The sequence below is a fragment of the Taudactylus pleione genome, unplaced genomic scaffold (assembly GCF_031769625.1).
Source record: "Taudactylus pleione unplaced genomic scaffold, aTauple2 ptg000386l, whole genome shotgun sequence".
Classification (NCBI taxonomy): domain Eukaryota; kingdom Metazoa; phylum Chordata; class Amphibia; order Anura; family Myobatrachidae; genus Taudactylus; species Taudactylus pleione.
The window spans coordinates 11,634,155-11,658,686 of NW_028284787.1; the positions used below are offsets into that span (position 1 = coordinate 11,634,155).

Here is a 24,532-nt window from a genome sequence, read left to right on the forward strand (position 1 = left end):
CGCGCACACATACACACTAGGGTTCATTTTTGTTGGGATCCAATTAACCTACCAGTATATTTTTTAACTGTGGGAGTAAACCGGAGTACCTAGAGGAATACCACACAAGCACAGGGAGAATATACAACTCCAGCCAGTTAAAGTTGTGGTGAGCATCAAATCCAAGACCTTAGTACTGTGAGGCAGTAATACTAACCATTACACTAACCATACTAATGTCATTTCTCTACTAAAAATATACTGGCAGACAATATATTTATGTCATTAAAGTTTTAAATGTCACATACATAGCTCAAATTATATTGCTGCATGTAATAAAATGAAAGGTTTTTGACATATTAAATAGAAATCGGTAGGATTGTAGGTTACTGTTTCCTTACCCACTCTCAGAACAAAGTCATTATAAGACTGATAGTTGATTTCGTCAAGAACATCAAACATCTCAATTGAAAAATCTGCCAGTGTGCTCAGGTGAGAATAAATAGATTTTTTTGCCTGCAAAAATAAAAAGTGTGAAGTAGTACAAAATAATAACAAAAATTAACAACAAATACTAAGCAAGAATGTTTCCGTGAAATGATTGTGTACCTGCTGATTTAGGACCTTATTCAGCTACGGACAGAATTACAAAGCTGCTCGCAAACAGCTTTGCAGTTCTGTCTGTGCAGATATGGTAATGCAGCAGGAGACATCACGCCTCCTGCTGCATTACGTATCCGAGCTGCGTTGTACAACGCAGCATCGGATACTCTGCGGATAAGAGGAAGAAGCCAGGAAATCTCCGTCAGCCGACGGAGATCCAGGCTTCTTCCCTCCCCCAAATGGCAGTGATACGAAATGGAAGCCATCGCTGCCCTCTACCTGCCCACAAACGGCAGCAGACTGTCAATCACTGACAGTCTGCTGCCAGTCTACGTGCAGGATTGCAGACGCATTGTGCAGAATGGGTAAGTTAGCTGCGCAGATTCCCGATCATCAGGAATCTGCGTTCAGCAGTGCACTAGCATGCACTGCTGAAAAAGGCCCTTTGTTCAATGCTAAAGGATTGTGAAACAAAAGTCATCTTTTAAAATATACAATTTGCCTTTGATATTTTATGACTCAACTTTTATTTATTACAGTGCTGTCCAGTTACTAAAGAACGATACAACTAACAGAATTAAAAACTCGCCTCTGAGCACAGGCCTAGCTGATTAATTAAGAGTAGACAAACAAATAACAAACAAAATATTGAAATTGCATGGCACTTCTTAAATAAATCAAGATCTGTACACAGGGGTGTATCTAGGGGTCCGAGTGCCCATGGCAAAGTAATGGAATGGCGCCCCCTCCCCCCGTATTTTCTGTATAAATACACACACTGTACTTAAAACCTCTCCCTAGCCAGCCCCCATGTCTCACCTGCCAGTTACAGTAACACGACACCCTGTCACATACTCACACTACACCCTATCACCTGTAACACTACACCCTGTCACATACTCACACTACACCCTATCACCTGTAACACTACACCCTGTCACATACTCACACTACACCCTATCACCTGTAGCACTACACACTGTCACATACTCACACTATACCCTATCACCTGTAACACTACATCCTGTCACATACTCACACTACACCCTGTCACACACTCACACTACACCCTGTCACATACTCACACTACACCCTGTCACCTGTAACACTACACTCTGTCACATACTCACACTACACCCTATCACCTGTAACACTACATCCTGTCACATACTCACCATGTCACCTGTAAAACTACACCCTGTCACACACTCACACTACACCCTGTCACCTGTAACACTACATCCTGTCACATACTCACACTACACCCTGTCACCTGTAACACTACACCCTGTCACACACTCACACTACACCCTGTCACCTGTAACACTACACCCTGTCACATACTCACACTACATGCTGTCACATACTCACACTACACCCTGTCACCTGAAACACTACACCCTGTCACATACTCACACTACATGCTGTCACATACTCACACTACACCCTGTCACATGTAACACTGCACCGTGTCACACACTCACACTACTTGCTGTCACATACTCACACTACACCCTGTCACATACTCACCCTACATCCTGTCACACACTCACACTACTTGCTGTCACATACTCACACTACACCCTGTCACATACTCACCCTACATCCTGTCACACACTCACACTACATCCTGTCACACACTCACACTACATCCTGTCACATACTCACCCTATCACCTGTAACACTACGCACTGTCACACACTCACACTACATCCTGTCACATACTCACCCTACACCCTGTCACACACTCACACTACATCCTGTCACATACTCACCATGTCACCTGTAAAACTACACCCTGTCACACACTCACACTACACCCTGTCACCTGTAACACTACATCCTGTCACATACTCACACTACACCCTATCACCTGTAACACTACACCCTGTCACATACTCACACTACACCCTATCACCTGTAACACTACATCCTGTCACATACTCACACTACACCCTGTCACACACTCACACTACATCCTGTCACATACTCACACTACACCCTGTCACACACTCACACTACACCCTGTCACACACTCACACTACACCCTGTCACCTGTAACACTACACCCTGTCACATACTCACACTACACCCTATCACCTGTAACACTACACTCTGTCACATACTCACACTACACCCTATCACCTGTAACACTACATCCTGTCACATACTCACCATGTCACCTGTAAAACTACACCCTGTCACACACTCACACTACACCCTGTCACCTGTAACACTACATCCTGTCACATACTCACACTACACCCTGTCGCCTGTAACACTACATCCTGTCACATACTCACACTACACCCTGTCACCTGTAACACTACATCCTGTCACATACTCACACTACACCCTGTCACCTGTAACACTACACCCTGTCACACACTCACACTACATCCTGTCACATACTCACACTACACCCTGTCACATGTAACACTGCACCCTGTCACACACTCACACTACTTGCTGTCACATACTCAAACTACATCCTGTCACATACTCACCCTACATCCTGTCACACACTCACACTACATCCTGTCACACACTCACACTACATCCTGTCACACACACACACTACATCCTGTCACATACTCACCCTGTCACCTGTAACACTACGCACTGTCACACACTCACACTACAACCTGTCACATACTCACCCTACACCCTGTCACACACTCACACTACATCCTGTCACATACTCACCATGTCACCTGTAAAACCACACCCTGTCACACACTCACACTACACCCTGTCACCTGTAACACTACATCCTGTCACATACTCACACTACACCCTGTCACCTGTAACACTACATCCTGTCACATACTCGCACTATGCCCTGTCACCTGTAACACTACACCCTGTCACATACTCACACTACACCCTGTCACCTGTAACACTACATCCTGTCACATACTCACACTACACCCTGTCACCTGTAACACTACACCCTGTCACATACTCACACTACACCCTGTCTCCTGTAACACTACATCCTGTCACACACTCACACTACATCCTGTCACATACTCACACTACACCCTGTCACACACTCACACTACATCCTGTCACATACTCACCCTGTCACCTGTAACACTACACCCTGTCACACACTCACACTACGCACTGTCACATACTCACACTCAGCCTGTCACACTACACCCTGTCATATACTCACATTCAGCCTGTCACACTACACCCTGTCACATACTCACACTCAGCCTGTCACACTACACCCTGTCACATACTCACACTCAGCCTGTCATACTATACTCTGTCACATACCTCTGGGGTCCCGCTGTCAGCCCGCACAGGAGCAGCCGGAAGGTACCCTCCCACATTTTCCGCTCCTCGGTTCCTGGCGGCATGTGAGATGGATGCCCGGGTGTCCCGCTGTCAGCCCACACAGGAGCAGCCGGCAGGTACACTCCTTCATCCTACGCTCCCCGGCGGCATGTGAGACAGAGTCAGCCGCGAGCCCGGGTGTCTCGCTGTCAGGCGCACAGGAGCAACCGTCAGGTACCCTCCTTCATCCTCCGCTCCCCGGTGCCCGGCGGCATGTGAGAAGGAGAGTCAGCCGCGGCTGCCGGGGAGGCCGAGCGGGGGAGGATCTGGGGACAGGGAGGAGGAGGCTGGGGGAGGACGGACGGGGAGGTGCTGGGGCGGGTGAGGAGGTGGTGCCGGGAAGTTGGGGGTGGGTGACTCCCTCTCACTCACCAGCGGCTCCCAGGTCCTGGACGGACTTCATAGGGGCGTACATAGGACTCCACGGCAGTCCTGTCTATTTCTACCCCTTGACCATGGGAGGCACTGCGAGACGGCGCCCCCCCCTTCGCCGGCGCACCTGGCGAGTACCATCCTGGCCAAAGGGTAGATACGCCCCTGTCTGTACACAATTCTCTAATACCACGGCAGAGTCATACAAGAGATTGGCATACTAAGCATTTACTAAGATCTATTCATTAAACATGCTTTCTCTGCTTGTTTTTGTGCTTCTTACAAGGATTAAATCTTTATATTGGCTGGTCTTTTTATATATTGAGGTGAATCCTAAACTTTTTTTTTACAGTATGTGGATACGGATACATTTAGCACCTGATTATCTAGTTCTTAGCCAAGCAAATAGTAGCGATCAGTGGTGATTATAAAGTCAGCAGTGTACAGTGATGAGTAGCCGTGAGCAGTGGTTGCTAAATAACATATGCACAATGTCTCTTACTAACTTGCAATATGTATTGGCTGTAATAGCTGTAGGGTCTTGGAGACAATAAAGCCCCATCTGAGGGGCTGTTTTAGTTTGTTAGATAACTGCCGCTGAACAAGTTTGCTGATTACATAACTGCATTATCATATGCTGTGCTGTACAGTGGTTGTTGAGGCATTACAAGTGCATGCATGTGCTACTAACTGTGGGGTATATTAACACATGTATAGGTCATACAGATGTGTCCACAGCCTCCTTGCACGTTAAATAGCCAATCTACTTGCGCCATGCTCTGATGTGACTCGGTAGCACGAGCGTCTTTTCGTGCAACTCTTTCCCTACAAATGTGTCTTATTTGCACAGCGATGCGAATAGGACGCTTCTGCTGATTAAGATGATATGTGGCATGCCTATATTCTGTGAGCGACACTGGGTGTATCTGCATGCGAAATGCTACGTTAGTGTCACATCACTTTTTTTTTTACATATTTCAGCTTTACAAATTGTTATTGATGTTACTATGTGCATGACTGTGGACCACCACAGTCATAATTCTGAAAGCCAAAAGTCTACGATATGGGTGATCTTATGTATTAGCAATCCTTGACATCTAGGACAACTACGATGCTGATGTGTATAAATGTACCAGTCATATTCGATTGATTTATACTGCCTTTTCATGTTCTATATCAGACCCATATGTCCTATATGGGTCAGCCTTTTGTGACAGACCCACAGTAAAACATGCTTGTGCTGAGGATCTAAACCCTTGAATCTGTTTCAAAGGATGCCATTTGGAAACTGTAATAATAGGATTAAAATGTAGATTATTTTTATGTTTATCTACTATGAGCAAATATCTTATTAAGAATTGCAATCTCCTTTGTTTATCAATGTACATATAAAAATTACTAAATGTAAATTAATGAGTATGTAAATCAACAAATATTTTCACAAGACGATTTATGTAAAAAAAAAAAAGTTTGTATAAATCTGTGCATGACGCACAACAGATTCACCTTTTTTTTTAAAACAGTGGTTGACAGACCAGATATCTCTTTTATTTTGCCTTTCTTACCCCCATATTTTAAAGGATTACTATATATTAAAAGTTACAATTTAATTATAACATTAAAGTGTGCCACAAAAGGAATTATTTTCCCCATTTTTGGCCTTAGCCAAACTGTGGTTTATTTTGTCTATTTTACATTAATTTCCTGCTCCAATAAAATGAAATGCAATTGTTTGCCCTTTTTTTGACTTTTCAAGCTGGTTATTACACTACGCTTCATATTATCTCTTTCCGAGTGCAGGATATCACACCTTTTTGGTCTATTTACCAACTGTGTATGGACTGATGTACTAAAAACAATTTATTTGATCCTCAACAGTGACTACTCATTGACAGTTCACTGTCCTATCTTCGGTCTAACAGTGATATTGTTTATGGTTATTAATAGTAGATTTTTTAAATTGAGTTTTATATTGTATGCATTGTATTTTTTTGCATTATATGGCTACTTATTTGGTTATATTCTCAAATATTTCTTACTAGTCTCATGCAATTTTTGATGTTTATTATTCTATAATTGTGTATAATATTACAAAGCTGCATCTTCAAAAATCCTTTTTATAATGTATCTATACATTTTTGGAATTTACCCTACACCTACATATTCCTTTTGTGTTTTCTATAATATTTTGTATATTACAAAGAATGAAAAACAGGGCATCTATTAAAATTATTCAGTACTTTAATCATTTTTATTTGAAGTTTTTTTTAATGCAATTTACTCAAATTGTTACATTTAGATATAGTATTCTTATTAATAGGAGTTTTACATTATTATTTTAATCTAATATATTGTCAAAATGCAGTTGCAGTGTTGCTAATATTAAAGTTTTATCTTGGATCTATTAAGTCGAGTTTTGTAACTATCAATATTATAACCAAAGGAAATTGCACCACCCGGTGGCTGCTTCCAGCAGATCATGTAACCTATGATTTAAAAGTTACAACTCCATTATTCAAGAGATATTTTACAAAATAATGTTATTCAAATATAGAAAATATAATCAATAGAATCTTTCACTTTTTTACCTTAGTTCCTGTTGTTGGAACCAGTCCCACAGCTCCCATGTAAGTACTTCCAATTGTCTTGATTTTTTCAATGTCTCTATAGCACTCCTTTTCCATAAGCTGTATCAAAGCAAGCCTAATAAACATTACAAAGCCATGGTATTTTTATGCTTAAAACTAGATTCGAACACACACAGTCACATGGACACAGATACACACAGATTACAAACACAAACACGCACACACACACCCAGACACTCATAGAAAGATACACGCACAAAAGCAATCACACGCACACAAGCAAACACATGGTTGGCTGCTATAGATTACTTATAGTTGAGGTGAAATGACCCACAATCTTTTACAGTATAAATGACACACAGGTTGAAACGTAAGATTGGTTTCTGTAATAAGAACATTTGTAAACTAATGACAACACACCGCTGTAAGTGCCATCTACAGTAGTCTTGGGAACATACTATACCATTACATATCAAGCACATAAATAAAGAATAATAGGATTATGTAACTTTATGATTCATGTGTTGGTGGTTTTGAATCTCCATCTTACCTCATCAAAATCAGCAATTATTTCATTTAAAAGTCGTAAACATTCCACTCCCATATTATTGCCATCGAGTTCAATGTAAAAATCATTAAAATTAGGAATAGATGCAAACATCACACCGACTTGTGAATAAGACTGATAATAAAGATCCTGTGAGGGATGAGAAATCATCCATAAAATATTAGTAAATAGGGGGGTGAACCACTATGAAGAATATATTTAGGCAACTTGAAGTTTTTCTATACCTTTAAGGGGAAGTATATAAATGTATTTGATTAATGTAGGAGCCTGAAAAGATGACATGAAATAATATAGCTAAGAAGGGGCCTGATTCAGAGATGGACCCGGTGCAGATAATAACCAGTAATCTGCGCAGGCGTATGAGTCACACTGCATCAAGATTCACTTTCGTTGTTGCTTGCAGAGCGGATTGATTTGCAAAGTAATTGACAGGCAGGGACCGTTTGTGGGTGGCAACGGGGAGGTGGTGACTCAAACGCAGGACTGTTGTGACAGTTATCAGCGAGTGTCACTGCGACTGCGATCCCTTACGCACTGAAAATGGCTTTGGTGTCTCAGTTCCCACAGCCATTCCGCAAGACCATAGGGTTACTCAGAAGTATACACTTTAAAACTGACAAAAAATTATAATTCAATAGTCATAGTGTTCAACAGCCAATGTTCATATATAAAGGAATTTTAAATGTAATATAATGTGTTAGTAGGTATTATGTCCAAACAGCATGCTGTTACTTTAAAAACTTCCTATTGGCAACTCTTTCTATGCAGTCGCTTGGATTTGCAAAGCTGCAGGAGAGTGTCTCATCAGTACATATCTTGGCGGCTGCGATATTTGTATATTTTTGCACAACTGCTGTGTACATATTGGCAGCTGCATTAGTGTACATCTCTGAACCAGGCCCAAAGTCATTACAGTAGCTGTAAATATAAGCATAACTTACTACTTCCATTCTTTTCAATTAAAAGATTAGCAAACTATCAGACTCAAAATGACTACAGGACATCTCTTTTCATGTGTAACAAGCACTATTATTATTATGTACTAATTCATTAACAGACCCTGCTAGTTGTACTAGCTGTATGATGACACTACCACGTGCACAGTTGGCTACGGTTGGCGCTAGTTCCACCATCTTAGTTGAAAGCATCCTCTATGTTGCTTGTGGTAAGATTTCTATGCTCATATGGATAATTACAATGCTTTTCAGTTACTTTGTAAATAGCTATTAGACATAAATGGTATGTTTGAGATGCCAAGACGTAAACATAGGATTTGCTGCTGTAAACAGCCGTCCACTTTAAATAATTTATTATTGGCTTGTGCAAACATCCATCTGTGTGTAGTTTTAAGCTACAACCCATATTTCATCTTAGCAAACACTTACATACAATCATAAAGGTTTGTCTTCAATTAACAAAAAATACACAAAATGTCCACAGATTTATGTAATCTTACAGAGCAAAATGTTCCTTCTCATTAATGTATTTTACTCCTTTAGAGAACATTTAGTAAAGGATGAAGTATTATTATTGTTCATTTGTAAGGTGCCACAGGGCTCTGTATGGCCAGACAGTGGGGAACCAGGATATACATTTTAAAAGGAAAGTACAAAGTAGATAAATAAATGCAAACATGATAATGAAGGGTATGGAGTTCATTCCACATAAGAAAGCTTACATTTTAATTGGAAAAGGGCACAGCTAAAACAATGAGAGCCAGCTTAGTTCAGAGTAGAAATTGGGACAGATGTGTAGGAGTATTAATATGTAACCTCTAATAAAGAGATGGGTTATGACAGAGCATTTAAAGATGGGCATGGTAGGGAATTCTATAAGTGGGTAGTGACACACAATATTTAAGTCTTGGGGGTATAGTTACTAAAGTGAGGGTTTTTAAAAGTGGAGATGTTGTTAATAGCAACCAGTCAGATTCTAGCTATTATGTTCTATAATGATCATATCCTCTTCGCAGATTGGCCGAGAAAGTGGGAGTGCCGCTCTCAGCCAATCAGTGCTTCCCCCATTGATTCCAATGAGACTGACCAGCAATTACTTTCTATTACCCGCTAGCACTGTACTGAGTGTACAGTGCATATCCGTTTGGGCTTAGGTTTCTTTTTTTTTAGTTTTCTGAAGATTTATGGACTACTGCATGGACTGAAGAGCATCCAATCCAATCAGTTGATGAGTATGGATTACTATTATTATTATTATTATGTTTTTAATAAAGGACTTCCCCCTTCATTGTGTGTGTGTACTGTCATTATTTTAATATTTTCTTTACAGGAGGACTACAGTTTCCAGCAGGCCCTTAATGTCCAGGCATGCTAACAAGTGTTGTTCAACAAGTGTCAAAATGCTGGGGCAGGCTTGATGGGACCTGCAGTCCCACTGTAATAAACAATGTTATTTTCTATTATTTCACATTTAACCCCACGTCTGCCGCCATCAGGGAATGGGGTCTCCAATTTCAGAGAAATTCCAGCCAGTTTGGGGCTGGTTAATGTGATGGCTGGGGGACCCTACACTGTGTGTCCCGCTACTATGGCATTACCACCACAGCTGGTTCAGCTTGGTGATGGTGATAGGAAAATAGATACCTCATGCCGATTTTCCCCCCTATTTTACTGTACCAGCACAGGCTGAGAGGTCTGGGCTGGTTATGGATTTCGGGGATTTGTTTTCTTTTGAACCTAAGGAAGCCTGCACAGATCATACTGATTTGAGCAGTCCTTCTGTTTGGGACCCTTTGTCATTGATTTTGCACTTCTGTTTGCCAAAGGTTTTGAAATGAAGGACCTAAACTGACAGTATTTAGAGCTGCAAAACCCGACTGGCGTCGACGACAATTGAAGTTGAAGCCTGATGGATGATAAATACTTGCTTTTTCTTTAGACATCAAAACTACATTGCTAACGGTTGGTTTCGGTCGGCTTTGGTTTAAAACAAAGACCAACCTTTAGTAAATTTACCCGTCACAGTCATAACACTCAATTGCTGGGCCTCATAGCAAATTTACAGGAGGCCTGATGCTGCTGGCCCCTTTGTGTGGAAGTTGTATGCACACAAAAGGGCTGGTGCATATGCGCAAAGTTTGTCTTGTGGGTTGTAGTTTAACAACAGGTCTTCACTGAGCATGAACCATAATGTGTTGGGAGTGCAGACAGAGGTCAATTTGGAACGAGTCCTGTGAGCCATTTTTACAGCAAATTTGCCCAGCGATTTCCAATTCAATTCCAAATATGCGTTGCATTTTCCCAGAAATCTTAAATTTTTTGTGTGCGACACCAAGCAGGGGAAAAGGTAGGGAAATCTTTTATTTTAAGGTAAAAATGTTGGGAACACTAGGCCTGAATCAGAGATGGATGCAATGCCAATATTTTTGCAGAGTGAGCAATCGTTTGCACATGCACGAACACAGCACTGCCTATGCACAGCAATTGCAATGCGATTACGTTCATCCAGAGGAATCATTCGCACAGTGAGTGACAGGTAGTCAGCGTTTGGGAGGGGTGGTAATGGAGGGGTTGTTAGAAGAGCGCAGTCGTGTCTGTTTAAACGCCGCTTCATCGGCATGTATAAATTAGCCATTGCATTCTCTTGTGCAGCATGAGAGCTCTCTGCGGGTCAGGACAGCTGCAGTGTTTGTGGCTGGTTAGACTTGCCTTACATGTTTCATGACTGCCTGCTGAGCGGCGATGGTAACAATGTTTATGTTGTCAGACGGATTTGAGAATGCAGCAGTGGGTGTCCCTATGCCCGGCTGTGCTTTGGAAGGCATTAGCATATTTTAGCAACTCCAATCCGTGAGAGAATGCAGTTGCGATTGCATTACCGTCCGTCTCTCATAGTAAAGAATCACTGAGACACCCCTCTCAGTGAATAATAATGCGCTTGGAGGGGTTTAGCTTGCATTTTTATATTTTCAGGTGACATACTGTAAAATGCTCATAAATGGGTTAAATGATGTGGGACATCATTGTTGAGGAACTGTATTGATGGGAAATAATAATAATGTTATAATAATGATGTCATTTATATAGCACTTTTCTCCTAAGCGACTCAAATTGCTTTATATTTGCCTGTACAGCACAAAATACAAAACAAGCTTAAGGCATGCTTGGGGTGAAATGCTTGGGTGAAGAAGTAAGTCTTGAGTCTATTTTTGAAGGATTCATGTGGAGGCCTCTCGAACTGTGCAGGGAAGAGAGTTCCATAGAGTTGGAGCCACAAAGCTGTAAGCTTGACCCCCAGATGAATTTCGGGAGATTCTAGGTACTGTTAATAGTCTTTGTCAACAGATTGCAGGAATTGAGTGGGACAGTAAAGGATCAGAAGCTGATTCAAGTACCTTGGGCCTTGGTCATGTAGGGCTTTGTACTGTAAGTTAGTAAGCCAATCCTGAAAACAATTGACAGGCAGCCAGTGAAGGGAGTAGAGAATGGGTGTTATGTAGTTGGAATGGGCTGGTTGGTTAATAGCCTGGCAGCTGCATTTTGTACCATCTGCAAGAAGTGCAATTCTTTTGCTGGGAGACTGAGGTAGAGGGCATTGCAGTAGTCTAGGTGTGATGATATAAATGCATGTATGACTTTAGGCAGATCCTCTGAGGGAATTAAGTACTTAATTCTGGCTATGTTCCTCAGATGAAAGAATGAGGATTTGATTGTGGCTGATACCTGATGTTTAAGTGTCAAGCCACTATCCACTATCCAGGACCACACCAAGATTCCACACATGTTCAGTGGTTTGTAGTTCTGATCCCCCAAGCATAATTCCTGGTGGTTGGCTATGCTGCAGTCTTGTGCTGTGACTTATCATAAGGACCTCTGTTTTATCAGGGTTCAGTCATAGCCAACTGGCACTCATCCACTCCTGGAGCTCAGCTAGGCAGCCATTTAGGGTTGGTATTGGGTTCAAAGTACCTGGAGCAAAGGACATGTACAGTTGTGTATCATCTGCATAGCAGTGGTATACCAGGCCATGACATCTGATTATTTCACCCAGTGGTAGCATGTATCATGTATACTGTAAAAAGCATGGGTGTTAGTATAAAACCCTGTGGGACACTGCATGGAAGTGGCACTGGTGATGAGTGTACTCCAGAAGAAACTCTCTGACCTGTCGGTGAGAAATGATTTGAACCAGCTAAGGACTGTGCCATCCAGTCCACAGAAATTTTTCAGGTGCTCAATTAGAATCCCATGGTCCATGGTATCAAATGCTGCAGAAGGATTAAGATTGAACAGTCACCTATGTCCCTTGCCATCAGAAGATCATTAAGCACACATACCAGGGCTGTTTCAGTGCTATGTCTTCTCCTGAATCCTGACTGGAATGGATCATAAATATCATGGGTAGACAGGTGGGTTTCCAGTTGCATTGCCGCCACTTTCTCAATGACCTTTCCTAAAAAAGGTTTGATACCAGTCTGTATTTGATCATACAGTCAGGGTCTACATTAGGTTTTTAAGAAGTGGTCTAACAATTGCTTCCTTTAGTGGTTCAGGAAAAATGCCTGTCTGCAAAGAGCATTGTACTATTTTTACAACTGCAGGGCAATCATGTCCATACACTCTATGAGAAGCTTGGTTGAGGCAGAGTCCAGATAACAGGTGGTCGGTCGCAACATTCGGATAATTTTAGCAATGTCTTTTACAGCAATTATGTCAAAGCTGTTCCAAGGAGACAGGTGGCTTACCTTGGCAGGCTTTGTAGTTTGGCACTCCTTTGATGGCACTGTGGGGATTCCAGCCTGGATGGAGGATACTTTATCTGCAAAGAATTTTGACTCATTGCATCTTGACTGGGAGAGGGTTTCATCAAGCTGCAGGCATACTGGTTTGCAAAGCATCTCCACTGTATGGAAAAGCTGAGCTTGCTTATTGTTTGCTGCCTTTCTCATTTGAAAGGAACTCTGGGCCTGATTCATCACGGATCGCAGTTGCAAAGATGCACGCAATCGGTCGATTGTTCCTTTCTGCGCATGCATATGCATCGCAGTGCGCAAACTAGCAATTGGAAACGGAATTGCGATTGCAGAGGCTACGCAGACCCAGAGCAGAGTGATTGACAGGAAGTGCCGTTTCTGGATGGTGAAGGGGGTGTGGTCAGGCAAACGCAGGCATGCCAGTGTGTTTCAATGCTGTTGCATGGGCGTGCATAAATTATCCACTGCGTGGCCATAAGCAGTCAAAGCACAGATAGCGTGCGTGGATGTTAGCAATTTCTGAGTAAGGTCAGGGCTTGTGCAAGTGTTCCTATGGGTCCGATGTTACTCGATGTTACCAATGGTTTCGCTATGTTGCCCTAGTATACGGATGTGAGTGAGGGGACGAGGGCATGTGCTAAATAAATGAGTTAGAAGCTGTATTGATCAATCACTCAATTGCAAGTATATAATTAGTATTCACAGCTAATAATGCTGAATGATGATTAAAGTAATAGATAGTTATTAATGAGCTAATAACACAGTAATGGGGATGTGTGAGTAGACCATAAATCCCCAGCATACTTAACCTATTCTCCCGGTTGTTGCGGGAGGCTCCTGAATTTTCGGGTAGCCCCCCCGCACGAGTATCTGGATCTTCTGCATCCCGCAAACTTCCTAAAGAAGAGGGCAGGATGGGGACATAATTGACAGGAATCGCAACATAATTGCCAGGAATCGCTACGCCATATGGGGAGGGCAGGGCTAAATGACACAAAAATGTGTCATTTAGACCTCTCCCCTCATTGCGGTCCCTCGTTTCGCGGCAGTTTGTCATGATGGGATGGAGCCTAATGACATTGCCTTACCCCTCCCCGAAGTGTCCAGCTGTGTCTCTTCTCCAGGCATCTCCCAGGAGGAGATCTATAAAGTTGGTAAGAATGATCCCCAGTGGTAATGTAACAGTTAAAATGTTCTGTAATTGATGAAAAGCTGCAGCTTAGTGTCAAAGAGATGGGTGCATTAGCATATAGAGTTGGTTTCCGGGTTTTATGTGCTGCTCTGTATGTGTGTGTAATTCCTCTCTTATTGCACATGGTGTAAATATGTTGCACATGCAGGACGTATCTCAGAGGGGGTGCGGTCATAATAACCGACCGTTGGGATTCCGGCGCTCAGCATGCTGGGGTCTGAATCCCAAAACCTGTCAGAATCCCGGCGCTGGCATCCCGAAGGTAAGTAGCGGGGTTAGGGGGAGGGTCAGCGTAAGGGGTTAAGCATTAGGGCACAGAGGGCCGGCATCTCGTACCCAACCCATCTCAGAGATGTGCTCACGTCTGCATTTGTGTGAAAATATGCGTTCACTTTTTCAGAGATCAAATTGCAGTCATTTTGCTACCAACATTGCATCCCTCTCATTGTATCAATAATTGGTCCCTTTCAAATTGAGATGCATATTAGTTGTTCATATTGTACAGTGCAATATTCTATTATGTGGAAGTTCAGTTGTGGATGTATGGATTTCACAGCTAATGAGTGTCTAAAGTGAGAATTCAGTGTCTGATCTCTGAGGTAATTCCTGCAGTCCCAGATGCACGTTTTGTCACTATGGAAACCAATTGTGCATCCAGCTGAAGTCTATTTGGCAGCTACTGCCTTTGCATTTAAATTGGTGTTTAGTATTTCTATTTAGACTATTTATAGTACTTTTCTTCTTATATTCCCCCTTAGCCTAAATTTATATGACCTATTTTAACATTTTTAGTAATGTTTTTTTATTTTATATATATATATATATATATATATATACATATACATATATACATACACACATACACACACATATACACACAGCCCTTCTGCTCATGCCATCAGTAGCGACGAGTGTACTTTTCGTGTGACTTTTTACCTTTAAATGCATCTGATTCGCAAAGTGATGCAAATAGGAAACAGATATGCAGCATGCCTATATTCTGTGTGCAGGTGTATATGCATAGGAAATGCAACACTACAGTGCCACAGCCACTGACACGGTAATGTAGTGTTTCGCATTCAGATACACCTTCATCCCTCCCAACATTTGGTCATCACAAGGAGGGACAGGTCGCGGCCGAAAAGGGGGAGTGGCTTATAGAAAAGGGGTGGATCCCATTGAAAATGGGGAGGAGCCTCACAGCTTCCCCCGTTTTCGTTACTTTGGGGCGTGCCCAGCACTCTTTGAGATGCTGGGCAACCCCCAGGCAGTCCGCACACATGAGAACAGATGCTGTGTGCATGTGCACGGCATCTGTTCTCATCCTGCGCACCTGCTGCTCTGCTATGCAGAGCAGCGGTTTGTGCTCTCCCCAACTCCCCCCCCCACCGCGGGACACTGTGACCCATGGGTGGGACAGCGGGACAGACCCATAAAAATGGGACTGTCCTGCTAGATGCGGGACAGTTGGGAGGTGTGCAGCTACAGTCCCGCAAAGAATATAGGCATGCTGCATATAATTTTAATCAGCAGAAATTGCTTGTGTGCTCTATTCGCAAATTTGGGAATAAGACATATCTGAAGGAAAGGGGGTGAAAAGGGCTAAAATTCTTTCTCACCCTGTGCAATGTCCTGACTGACTGACTACTCATGGCTACAGCACAGTTCAATATTCAAATATGGGAGCCACACCAACTGTCACCCCAAGTGTTGGCAAATATTATTGGCAGTTTGAGCGGCTCCCCTATTTGAATACCCCACTGGAGCTGCCACCAGCCGTATAATCATAAAAGCACACATCCACTAGCAGACCAACATTGTAATCGTGCAGTCGTTTGACAGTCTGTGCTGTGCCTACACTGAACGAGCAGTCATTCAGTGTAGGCACATCAATCATCCCCTTACATGCTCAACCTGACATTATCGGCAGGTTGTTTGGCATGTTCTGCCAATGATTGATGTCGGAAATGACCAGAGGGAGCGCGCATCAATGGTCATTTCCAACATTAATGTGCCTGATTCATGCACAATTCATGAGCGATTTAACAATATCATTTAATCGCTCATAGAAATCGGCTAGTGGATGTGTGCCTTAATGTGGCTTATGAGGCAGACAGCATTATAAAGAGGTAAAATGTATTATCACGGATTCCTCAATAGCTCTAAGGCAACAGGTGAGGGGGGTAATGTGTTAGTACAGGTGTGAGGGAAGAAATGTGTTACTACAAAGGTGAGAGGAAAATGTGTTACAGCAGTGAGCAGGGAATGATTCACTATAGAGGTGAGGGAGGGGAGTGTGTTACTATAGAGTTGAGAGAAGGGAATGTGTTACTACACAGGTATGGGACAGGAATGTGTTACTACATAGGTGAGGGAGGGTAATGTATTACTACACAGGTGAGCAAGGGCAGTGAATGCAAAATATGCACTATAATCCATCTTCATTTGCTACAGAGAATGAGGGACCCAGTTTTTAAAAATGATCGGCTCCTGTAGGGTGCACTGGGAGTCACCGACATGTGGCAATCCTCAATGTCTCCCCAGCCAATCGCTGAAGGCAGCTTCTCTCTGAACGGATCCTCATTGGCAGAGAATAGCGATTAGCCACTCCCCCAGTGTTGTTTGTGGAACAGTAGCTTTCTCCAGTCGGAACGACAGCCGTGTGGACCTCTGCTCTGAACCATAGATTTGCTGTTTCTGTTCTCGGTTCTTTAAGCCTCACCGACAATTGCATTACTTCCCACCTGAGAGGCAACATGCTGTCAGCATGCACACATCACAGCTAGCTAGCACACAGCCTCTCCTGTGATACTGAGATTCACCCACCCACGACCTCACCAGCGGCTCCGTGCAGCATTGTCACTGTTTAAACACAGGACAGCGGATCAATTCTCCTAATTTACTGTGGCCGGGTCACCACTTAATCACACCACACAAGCTGCTGCCAGCCTTATCAATCCAGACTGGAACACAGTCTGCCCTGCATGGATTCTGGCTACTGAAGGGTTAAACAGCTGGGAGTACTACTAGGACAGCTGACCTGTGAGTCTGGAGTTAGCAGAGAGCAAACAGCTCACAGTTAACATTATATTATTTTATGAACACATTTTTTTTTCACTGCATGCAGTTTCACTAACCAGCAGTGGGTATTCATTAGCATTACAATATATATTTCACCAGTAGTGGACCTTGGTTCATTAACTTTTAAGATTAACCTATACTAATATCAGTGGGCTAAACAATTGTGTGTACCCAATTTAATCCATGTGAATGTGCTCGTATTGGAATGGTGATAGGGCCTAATTCAGAGATGGACGCTAATGTGATCGCAGCTGCAATTTCGCAATGGATCGCAGCTGTGAGAATATGCTAGCATAGGGATTCCTACTGCTACCTTCTCATCTAGGTCATACTTTGTTTACTAGCGTAAATATCAGTAGCATTGACCAGCCATGCAGCTCTTGTGTAACGTCTGACCTGTCTCAAATACAGCGTCTCTCCAGATACGCTGCATAGGAGATAGCAATGGCTAATTTATGCAAGCCCATATAACAATGTTTAAACAGCAAGACACCTGCGTTTTTCTAACCACACCCTGTTACCTCCCTCAAAAGCTGACTACCTGTCACTCACTTTGCGGATGGGTTCTCTGTGTGTGCAGAATCACTGCACGTGCACAGTGCTGCTTATATGTAGGCACAATAGCAAAAAAATCGATTGATCTGCGTAAAATTTTACATTGCGTACATTTCTGAATCAGGCCCTTAACCGCTGAGTGATTATTTAGCAGTTGAAAACAGCTTGCTAGAGCTCACTAACCCACGTAGACATCAGTGCAGCAGTGCATTACATACTGTAGCTGCTATTATTGTGTTTTATATTTATTGACCCAAATGACTTTATTTTGCCGGTTGATATTTGTGAATTTATCAAACTTAAACAATTTTATGTTATTATTGCCTAAGCTGCCAATTGCCCCCACCATGAGCACTGTCCCAACTGCTGCCTGTTCTTAGCCCTCTCTCTGCCCCCAGCACTGCACCTGTTGGCTATGCGACTCAAGGAAATATATTTATAAGCATTAACTGTTCTTAACTAAAAATGAGTGTGACTTTCCATAGTTTACAGTATGTATAGGGCATGTGGGGTGGTCTCATGGCATATGGGAAGCTCAAAAATCATAAATTGTGATGGGATCCAGAAATTGTGGAGTAGGACTCCAATTTTTTAAAGTGAGGGATCCCTGGGACGCACATTTTTTTTTGTTCAGCGTGATCACTGGAGGGGATTGTGTTACTACACAGGTGAGGGAGGGGAATGTTAAATGTGTTACTATGACGTGAGGGAAGGGAATTTGTTACAACAAAGGTGATGGAGGAGCTTGCGTTACTACAGGTGTGACTGGGGGTAATGTGTTACTACAGAGGTAAGGGAAGGGAATGTGTTACTTCAGAGGTAAGGGAGGGGAATAAGTTACTACAGGAGTGAGTGAGGGTAATGTGTTGCTACAGGTGTAAGGGAAGGATTATATTTCTACACAGGTGAGGGAGGGAAATGTCGAATGTGTTACAACACGGACGGGAGAGGGAAATCTGTTAAAACAGAGGTGAGCAAGGATAATGTGTTACTACAGAGGTGATGGAGTGAAATGTGTTAGTACAGAGGTAAGGGAGGGTGATGTCTTACTATAACAGTGATGGTGGGGATGCATTACTATAGAGGTGAAGGATTAATGTGTTACTAGAGTGGTGAAATGGAAATGAAAACAGTAAATATCTAAGGTTTACCTGGGTGAAACCGGCCACATCAGCTAGTCCAGTGGATACCAAACTGTGCGCTGCGGTTCCTTGGGGTGTCACGGTGCTGTCCCCGGGCCACCTCGGGCTATGGACTGCCGGTCCTCCTGTCTGGGTTATTTTGCACTATGCACTATTGCACTTGTGAGCTAATGGCATGTACACTTTTTGGATTATGATGATATAAATATATATTTGTATTTATTCTAGTGTCCATCAGTTTTATCAGGCTTGTTGCACTTAGAGATGAGCGGGTCCGGTTCCCTGAGAACCAGGACCCACCCGAACTCCGGGAATCCGGTGCGATCCAAGACGCACCTCGAATCTCTCCTCCTGCCCGGATCTCTAATCGAGGCAAACCTCACTATCCTATGTCGGATTTCGAGGTTTTGTCTTGAGTGGCCATTTTTAAAAATCCCTTTGCCTTCAGTGGGCAAAGTGCTGATTGGCTGACAGAGCCATCTGGCACGGCTCTCGGCCAATCAGCGTTAAGCCCATTGAATGCAGGGAAAAAAAGAACAAAAGATGGCGCTGGTTCCCGTTGCTGACACACCTGTGGCCGGCACCCCCTGCTGCCGACACCCCCACTGCCGACACCACTGGCAGCCCCGCTGCCAACACCACTGGCTCCCCCATGCTGTCGACACCCTGCATTGAGAACACCCTTGCACTGCCAACAGTAAGCAAACCTGCACTGAGGACACCGCTGGCACCCCCGCTCTGCCGACACCGCCAATACCCTGCACTGATGACACTACCAGCACTCCCACACTGCCATTCCATGTACTGAGGACACCATCAGCAACCCCCTGCACTGTCGACACAGCCAGCAAACCTGCACTAAAGACACCGCTGGCACCCCTGCTCTGCTGACACCGCCGGTACCCTGCACTGAGGACACTGCTAGCACCGCAGCACTGCCATCCCATGTACTGAGGACACCATCAGCAACCCCGCTCTGCCGACAATGCTGTCACAGTAAGTGTACCATTGGTGTATCCAACCCACAGTGTATAACACACTGTATCCGTGTTGGAAATTGGAAGCTGAACTGCCACTGTGTCGCTTAGCTTAGTCAGCCAGCTAGCTGGATGCAACTTTTGGCCTGAACTAGATTAAAAAAATATTGTGAGGTGTTCAAAATTGATTGGAAATTACTGGAAATAAATGTTATTGAGGCTAATAATACTGTAGGAACAAAAACAGGCCCAAATTATGTGATTTTAGCTGCTTTTATGATTTTTTAAGAAAAAATCCAGATCCAAAACCAAAACCTAAAAACAAAACACGGAGGGGAGGTTTTGGCAAAATCAATCCAGATCCCAAACCAGGGGAGATCCAGATACAAAACCAAAACACGAGGGTCAGCGCACATCTCTTGTTGCACCATTTGATTTTTTTATGATCATGCACCCACAGTTGAAACAAGTTTAAGTGTGCAGGCGTGTCTGTATAATTATATTGACAATTTTCGTATTAAGTCATTGCACCTCTGTTTGAGAGATATTTGATATTGGATATTTGGACTGATTTAAAATTGTTTTTCCAAAATGGATGTATAAACATTTGTGAAATATTATTTATGAATAGAGGGCCTGATACAGAAATGTACGTTCATCAGATGATGAATGTACATCTCTGATGTTTTCGGGTCTGTGTCTGCGCAGAATGGGTCCCGCAATTATGCTTGCAGACTTCCCCAAGCAACAGCATGATTTACATGGACACGCAATGTCGCCCCCATTTTCAAGAAGGAACGAGGCCAGGGTCTGCATCGGCGGATGCAGATTCCTGGCCTCATACGTGACCATCACTTGGTCAGGCTGCAGGAAGCTTCAGCTACCCAGCCTGACCAAAGGAGCAACCATCACGACCATCAATTATCCCAGCCTGCGACGTCGGTCGCAGTGCTAGGATTGCAAATGCAGCAAGGAGATGTCTACATTTGCATCAGAGATGGATGGATTTGCACAGCCACTTGTGTGCGGCTCTGCCAATACATCCATCTTTGAATCAGGCCCACAGTGTTTTGACATTTTGATATTGATAGCCCAAAGGAAATTTACAATGACCTTATGAAATTTAAAAAGAAGCACGCGGACTGACTATCACGATACCACAAGGACCACTTAATCCCACTTGGCTTTAGGATAAAAAAAATTAGCCAACCCTGGGCTGCAATAACAAAGATTTCTGTTGTCAATGGTGCATGATTTTAAACCAATGTTCGTTTGACTTGATGATTTTAATCATTCAGCAAGTAAATATTGAGATCACCTCATTAGAAAAGGAGATTAGTACTTGTGAAGCTACTGGATTGGATATTTTAACTGCTGACAAAGAAACAGAGTGGTTAAAAAAATTGGGCACAGCCATTCATTTATTTAGAGCAGAATTATTAGTTTAAAAGGTGGGTATACACGGTAAGATTTGCGAATGATCCAATCTCGTTGGGATTTCCCTTGAACTTCTGAACACTCCCGGACAAACAATATTGTGCCTACACATGGAACGATTATACAAACGATCAAATGATGTAGATGGGTTGTTAATGACTGCAAATCATTGACGATATATCGTTTGGCAGTAAACAATTGCACGATGCATCTTCTGTCTCACCGTCGTCTGGCACAAAATGGAGGAGGGGAGTGGTCAGGAAAAGTGACAACATATCGTTCATCGTCCAGCACATCATTCATCATGCATACACACGAAATGATGTGTGCCAAATCATGAAAAATACGTTGAAATCTTCCTGCATGTTCAAGAGATCAGTGACCATGATCAGCGACAGTGCACATCGGCAACGTTATCATGCCCACACACTGTACTTTTTAAACGATTTGTCGTTCCAATCTATCGAAAACGGCCAATCGCTTAGAAAATTGTACCGTGTGTGGGGGCCCAAATACAGAAGTGCTTGTGATGGTTACAGAGAGAGTAAAGTAGAATGGTTACAGAGAGAAAATAGACAGCCTTGGAGGTCAGGACAGGGAAACAAAAAATTTTGTATGAATAGATCATATACAGATCTTGATTCACAGACCACAAAGTGATTCAGAAAATAGAATGGGAGGAAGGAGGCATAAATTAAGCCATAGACAAATCAACCCTGTGGCAAGAACAGGGGCAGGAAGAAATAGTGGTGTTTAATTTATCTAAGTATGTTCCTTCTAATAAAGAAATGAATGTGTTAACTGAAGGGCTTACATTCGTACATACCTATAAGCAGAAACCTTTTTATGTGGAGGTTGATTTATACAAATTTCAGAGGCAGTTGAAATTAAAATATTATTTTAGTAACAACAAAACAGTGAATGTCAAAACTGGCCATTTTAGGCCCAAAGTACATTTGAGTCAATGATAAATGTCATTTTATTGACACATTTATCAATTTAGTAAAGAGAGATACACTTCTGGCAATTAAGAGAAGGAAAAATATATTTTTCAAATATTACCCTTACTCAAGGTTCAAGCTATTAATAATTCCTTAAAAAATAATAAAGACATTATGGTCTGCCGCAACATTAAAGGTGGGGGGGGTTGTGGTTTTGAATAAGGTTCATCATATCACTTAGGTACTTCATGATGGGTCCAGCTATAAAAAATTGGGTGTGTATCCGAACATTGGGGTACAAAAAGGAAATAGATAATGGGGATTATTCATCATAACTTGAAGTACTTAAGCACTTTTACAACCATTTCCCTATATATTGTATTTTTTAAGTAAGGTAGCCATTCATTAATCTAGTAATGCAATAGATACCACTGATATCTCCTGGTTACAGTCCTGCTGCGTCAATTTCCACACTCCCCATACATTAGTATGGTGATGTAGAGCTTATGCCATTCATCAATTATGTATTTTGGAATTTGATGGTGTTACTATATGCCATCCTCAGAAGGTGTACATCCCCTGTAAGGCTTTACAAGCTGTTGTTTACACACTTGTGAAGCCGTGGGACTGCTGCAGGACTCCCGTCCTCCTCCCTCCCCCTTCTGTGCTTTGTCCTTCCTGCCTCCCTCCCCTGCCTCTCACAGTATGTTATTTATTTTCCTTCAACCTATAGTGCAAAAAAGATTATTATTTGCATGACACCACTTATTTTTTAAACAAACTGAGATAACTCACTTTGCCTTACAGTGATGTTACATTGGTAACTATTGTTACCGTACATTTGTATACTAACATTCCCCATGAAGGAGAAATGGAATCTGTAAGAGAAGCAATCTCCTCCAGTCCTTACTACAACAGTCCACCAGAGGTTTTTTGATGTTATTGGTCAATATTATTTTGCATAAAATTGTCTTCTTTTTGATAATACGTATTATTTGTAATGCTGGGGAACAGTTATGGGTCCCAATATGGCTCTTGCATATACAAATGTATTCAAGTATGCATATGAAAAAATTCCTATTACATCACACCCATTGTCCAAATAATTTCTTTTTTTCGTTTGATTTGTCGATGACCTGTTTATGGTTTGGACTGGAGGGGAACAGAATCTCTTGCAATTTTTAATGAGCTTAACTCTATTGATAGCACGATCAGATTTACTCTTAATTTTAGTCCGAGTATAATTCATTATTTGCATGTTACAGTACAAATTTCAAATAGACTATTTGAGACTTCAGTCTTCCCTAAAAGCACAGATAAGAACACGCTGCTTCTTGTAGATAGCTTTCACCTCCTCCCATTAAAGAAAGGCATTCCCTATTCCCAACCAATAAGTGTTGCAAGGATCACTTCGGATAAAACCAAGTTACTAATGGCCATAAAAACAATGGGTGATACATTTGTACAAAGATGATAATGCAGCTTCTGAGATAGAGGAAGCCATTGACAAATGCATGAGTCTGCAAAGACTTGGTGACTAAATCCAATGTGGGAATTAAGGGCCCAAAAAGTTGTCTATCATTAAAACATGGTATATTTCGGTGCTCATGTTGCTTTAATTGCAGATTCTTGCTAACTGCAGAACATTTCCAAGACCCGAGAACAAATAAAACACAAAAGACCAAACATCATTTGACCTGTGAAAGCAGATTTGTTATATATGCCATCAAGTGTAGCACTACACAGCTCATCCATTAGGAAGGCCTTTCTAAATATGGATGGTAACACTCCACTTGTAGCAAGGCACTTTGTGGAGATGGGTCATAACCCTCTGGATTTTAAAGTAATGCCAATAAATCATATTCCTCAACTAAAAAGAGGGGGTGATCACAATAGATGCCTTTTGCAATGAGAAAGAAGATGAATTTATGAGTTGTGATCACTTCCACTAATGGCCGCAATGAAGAACTACATTTTACCTGAATTCATTAGATAGCGGCATGATAGGTATTGATCTCCTTGATTTTGTATACCTATTT

The 24,532-nt window shown here is 42.4% G+C and overlaps 1 protein-coding gene across 2 annotated transcripts in view; it reads right to left on the reverse strand.

Annotated features, from left to right (window-relative positions):
- ADCY1 (adenylate cyclase 1) overlaps window positions 1-24,532 on the reverse strand; it is a 480,535-nt gene that overhangs the window by 8,798 nt on the left and 447,205 nt on the right. For both annotated transcript variants that reach the window (XM_088445657.1, XM_088445656.1), the window contains 3 exons: window positions 7,441-7,587; window positions 6,891-6,989; window positions 381-495 (listed from right to left, as the gene is read on the reverse strand). In XM_088445657.1, coding sequence (XP_088301783.1) covers window positions 381-495; window positions 6,891-6,989; window positions 7,441-7,587 — 361 coding nt within the window. The remainder of the gene's footprint in view (window positions 1-380; window positions 496-6,890; window positions 6,990-7,440; window positions 7,588-24,532) is intronic.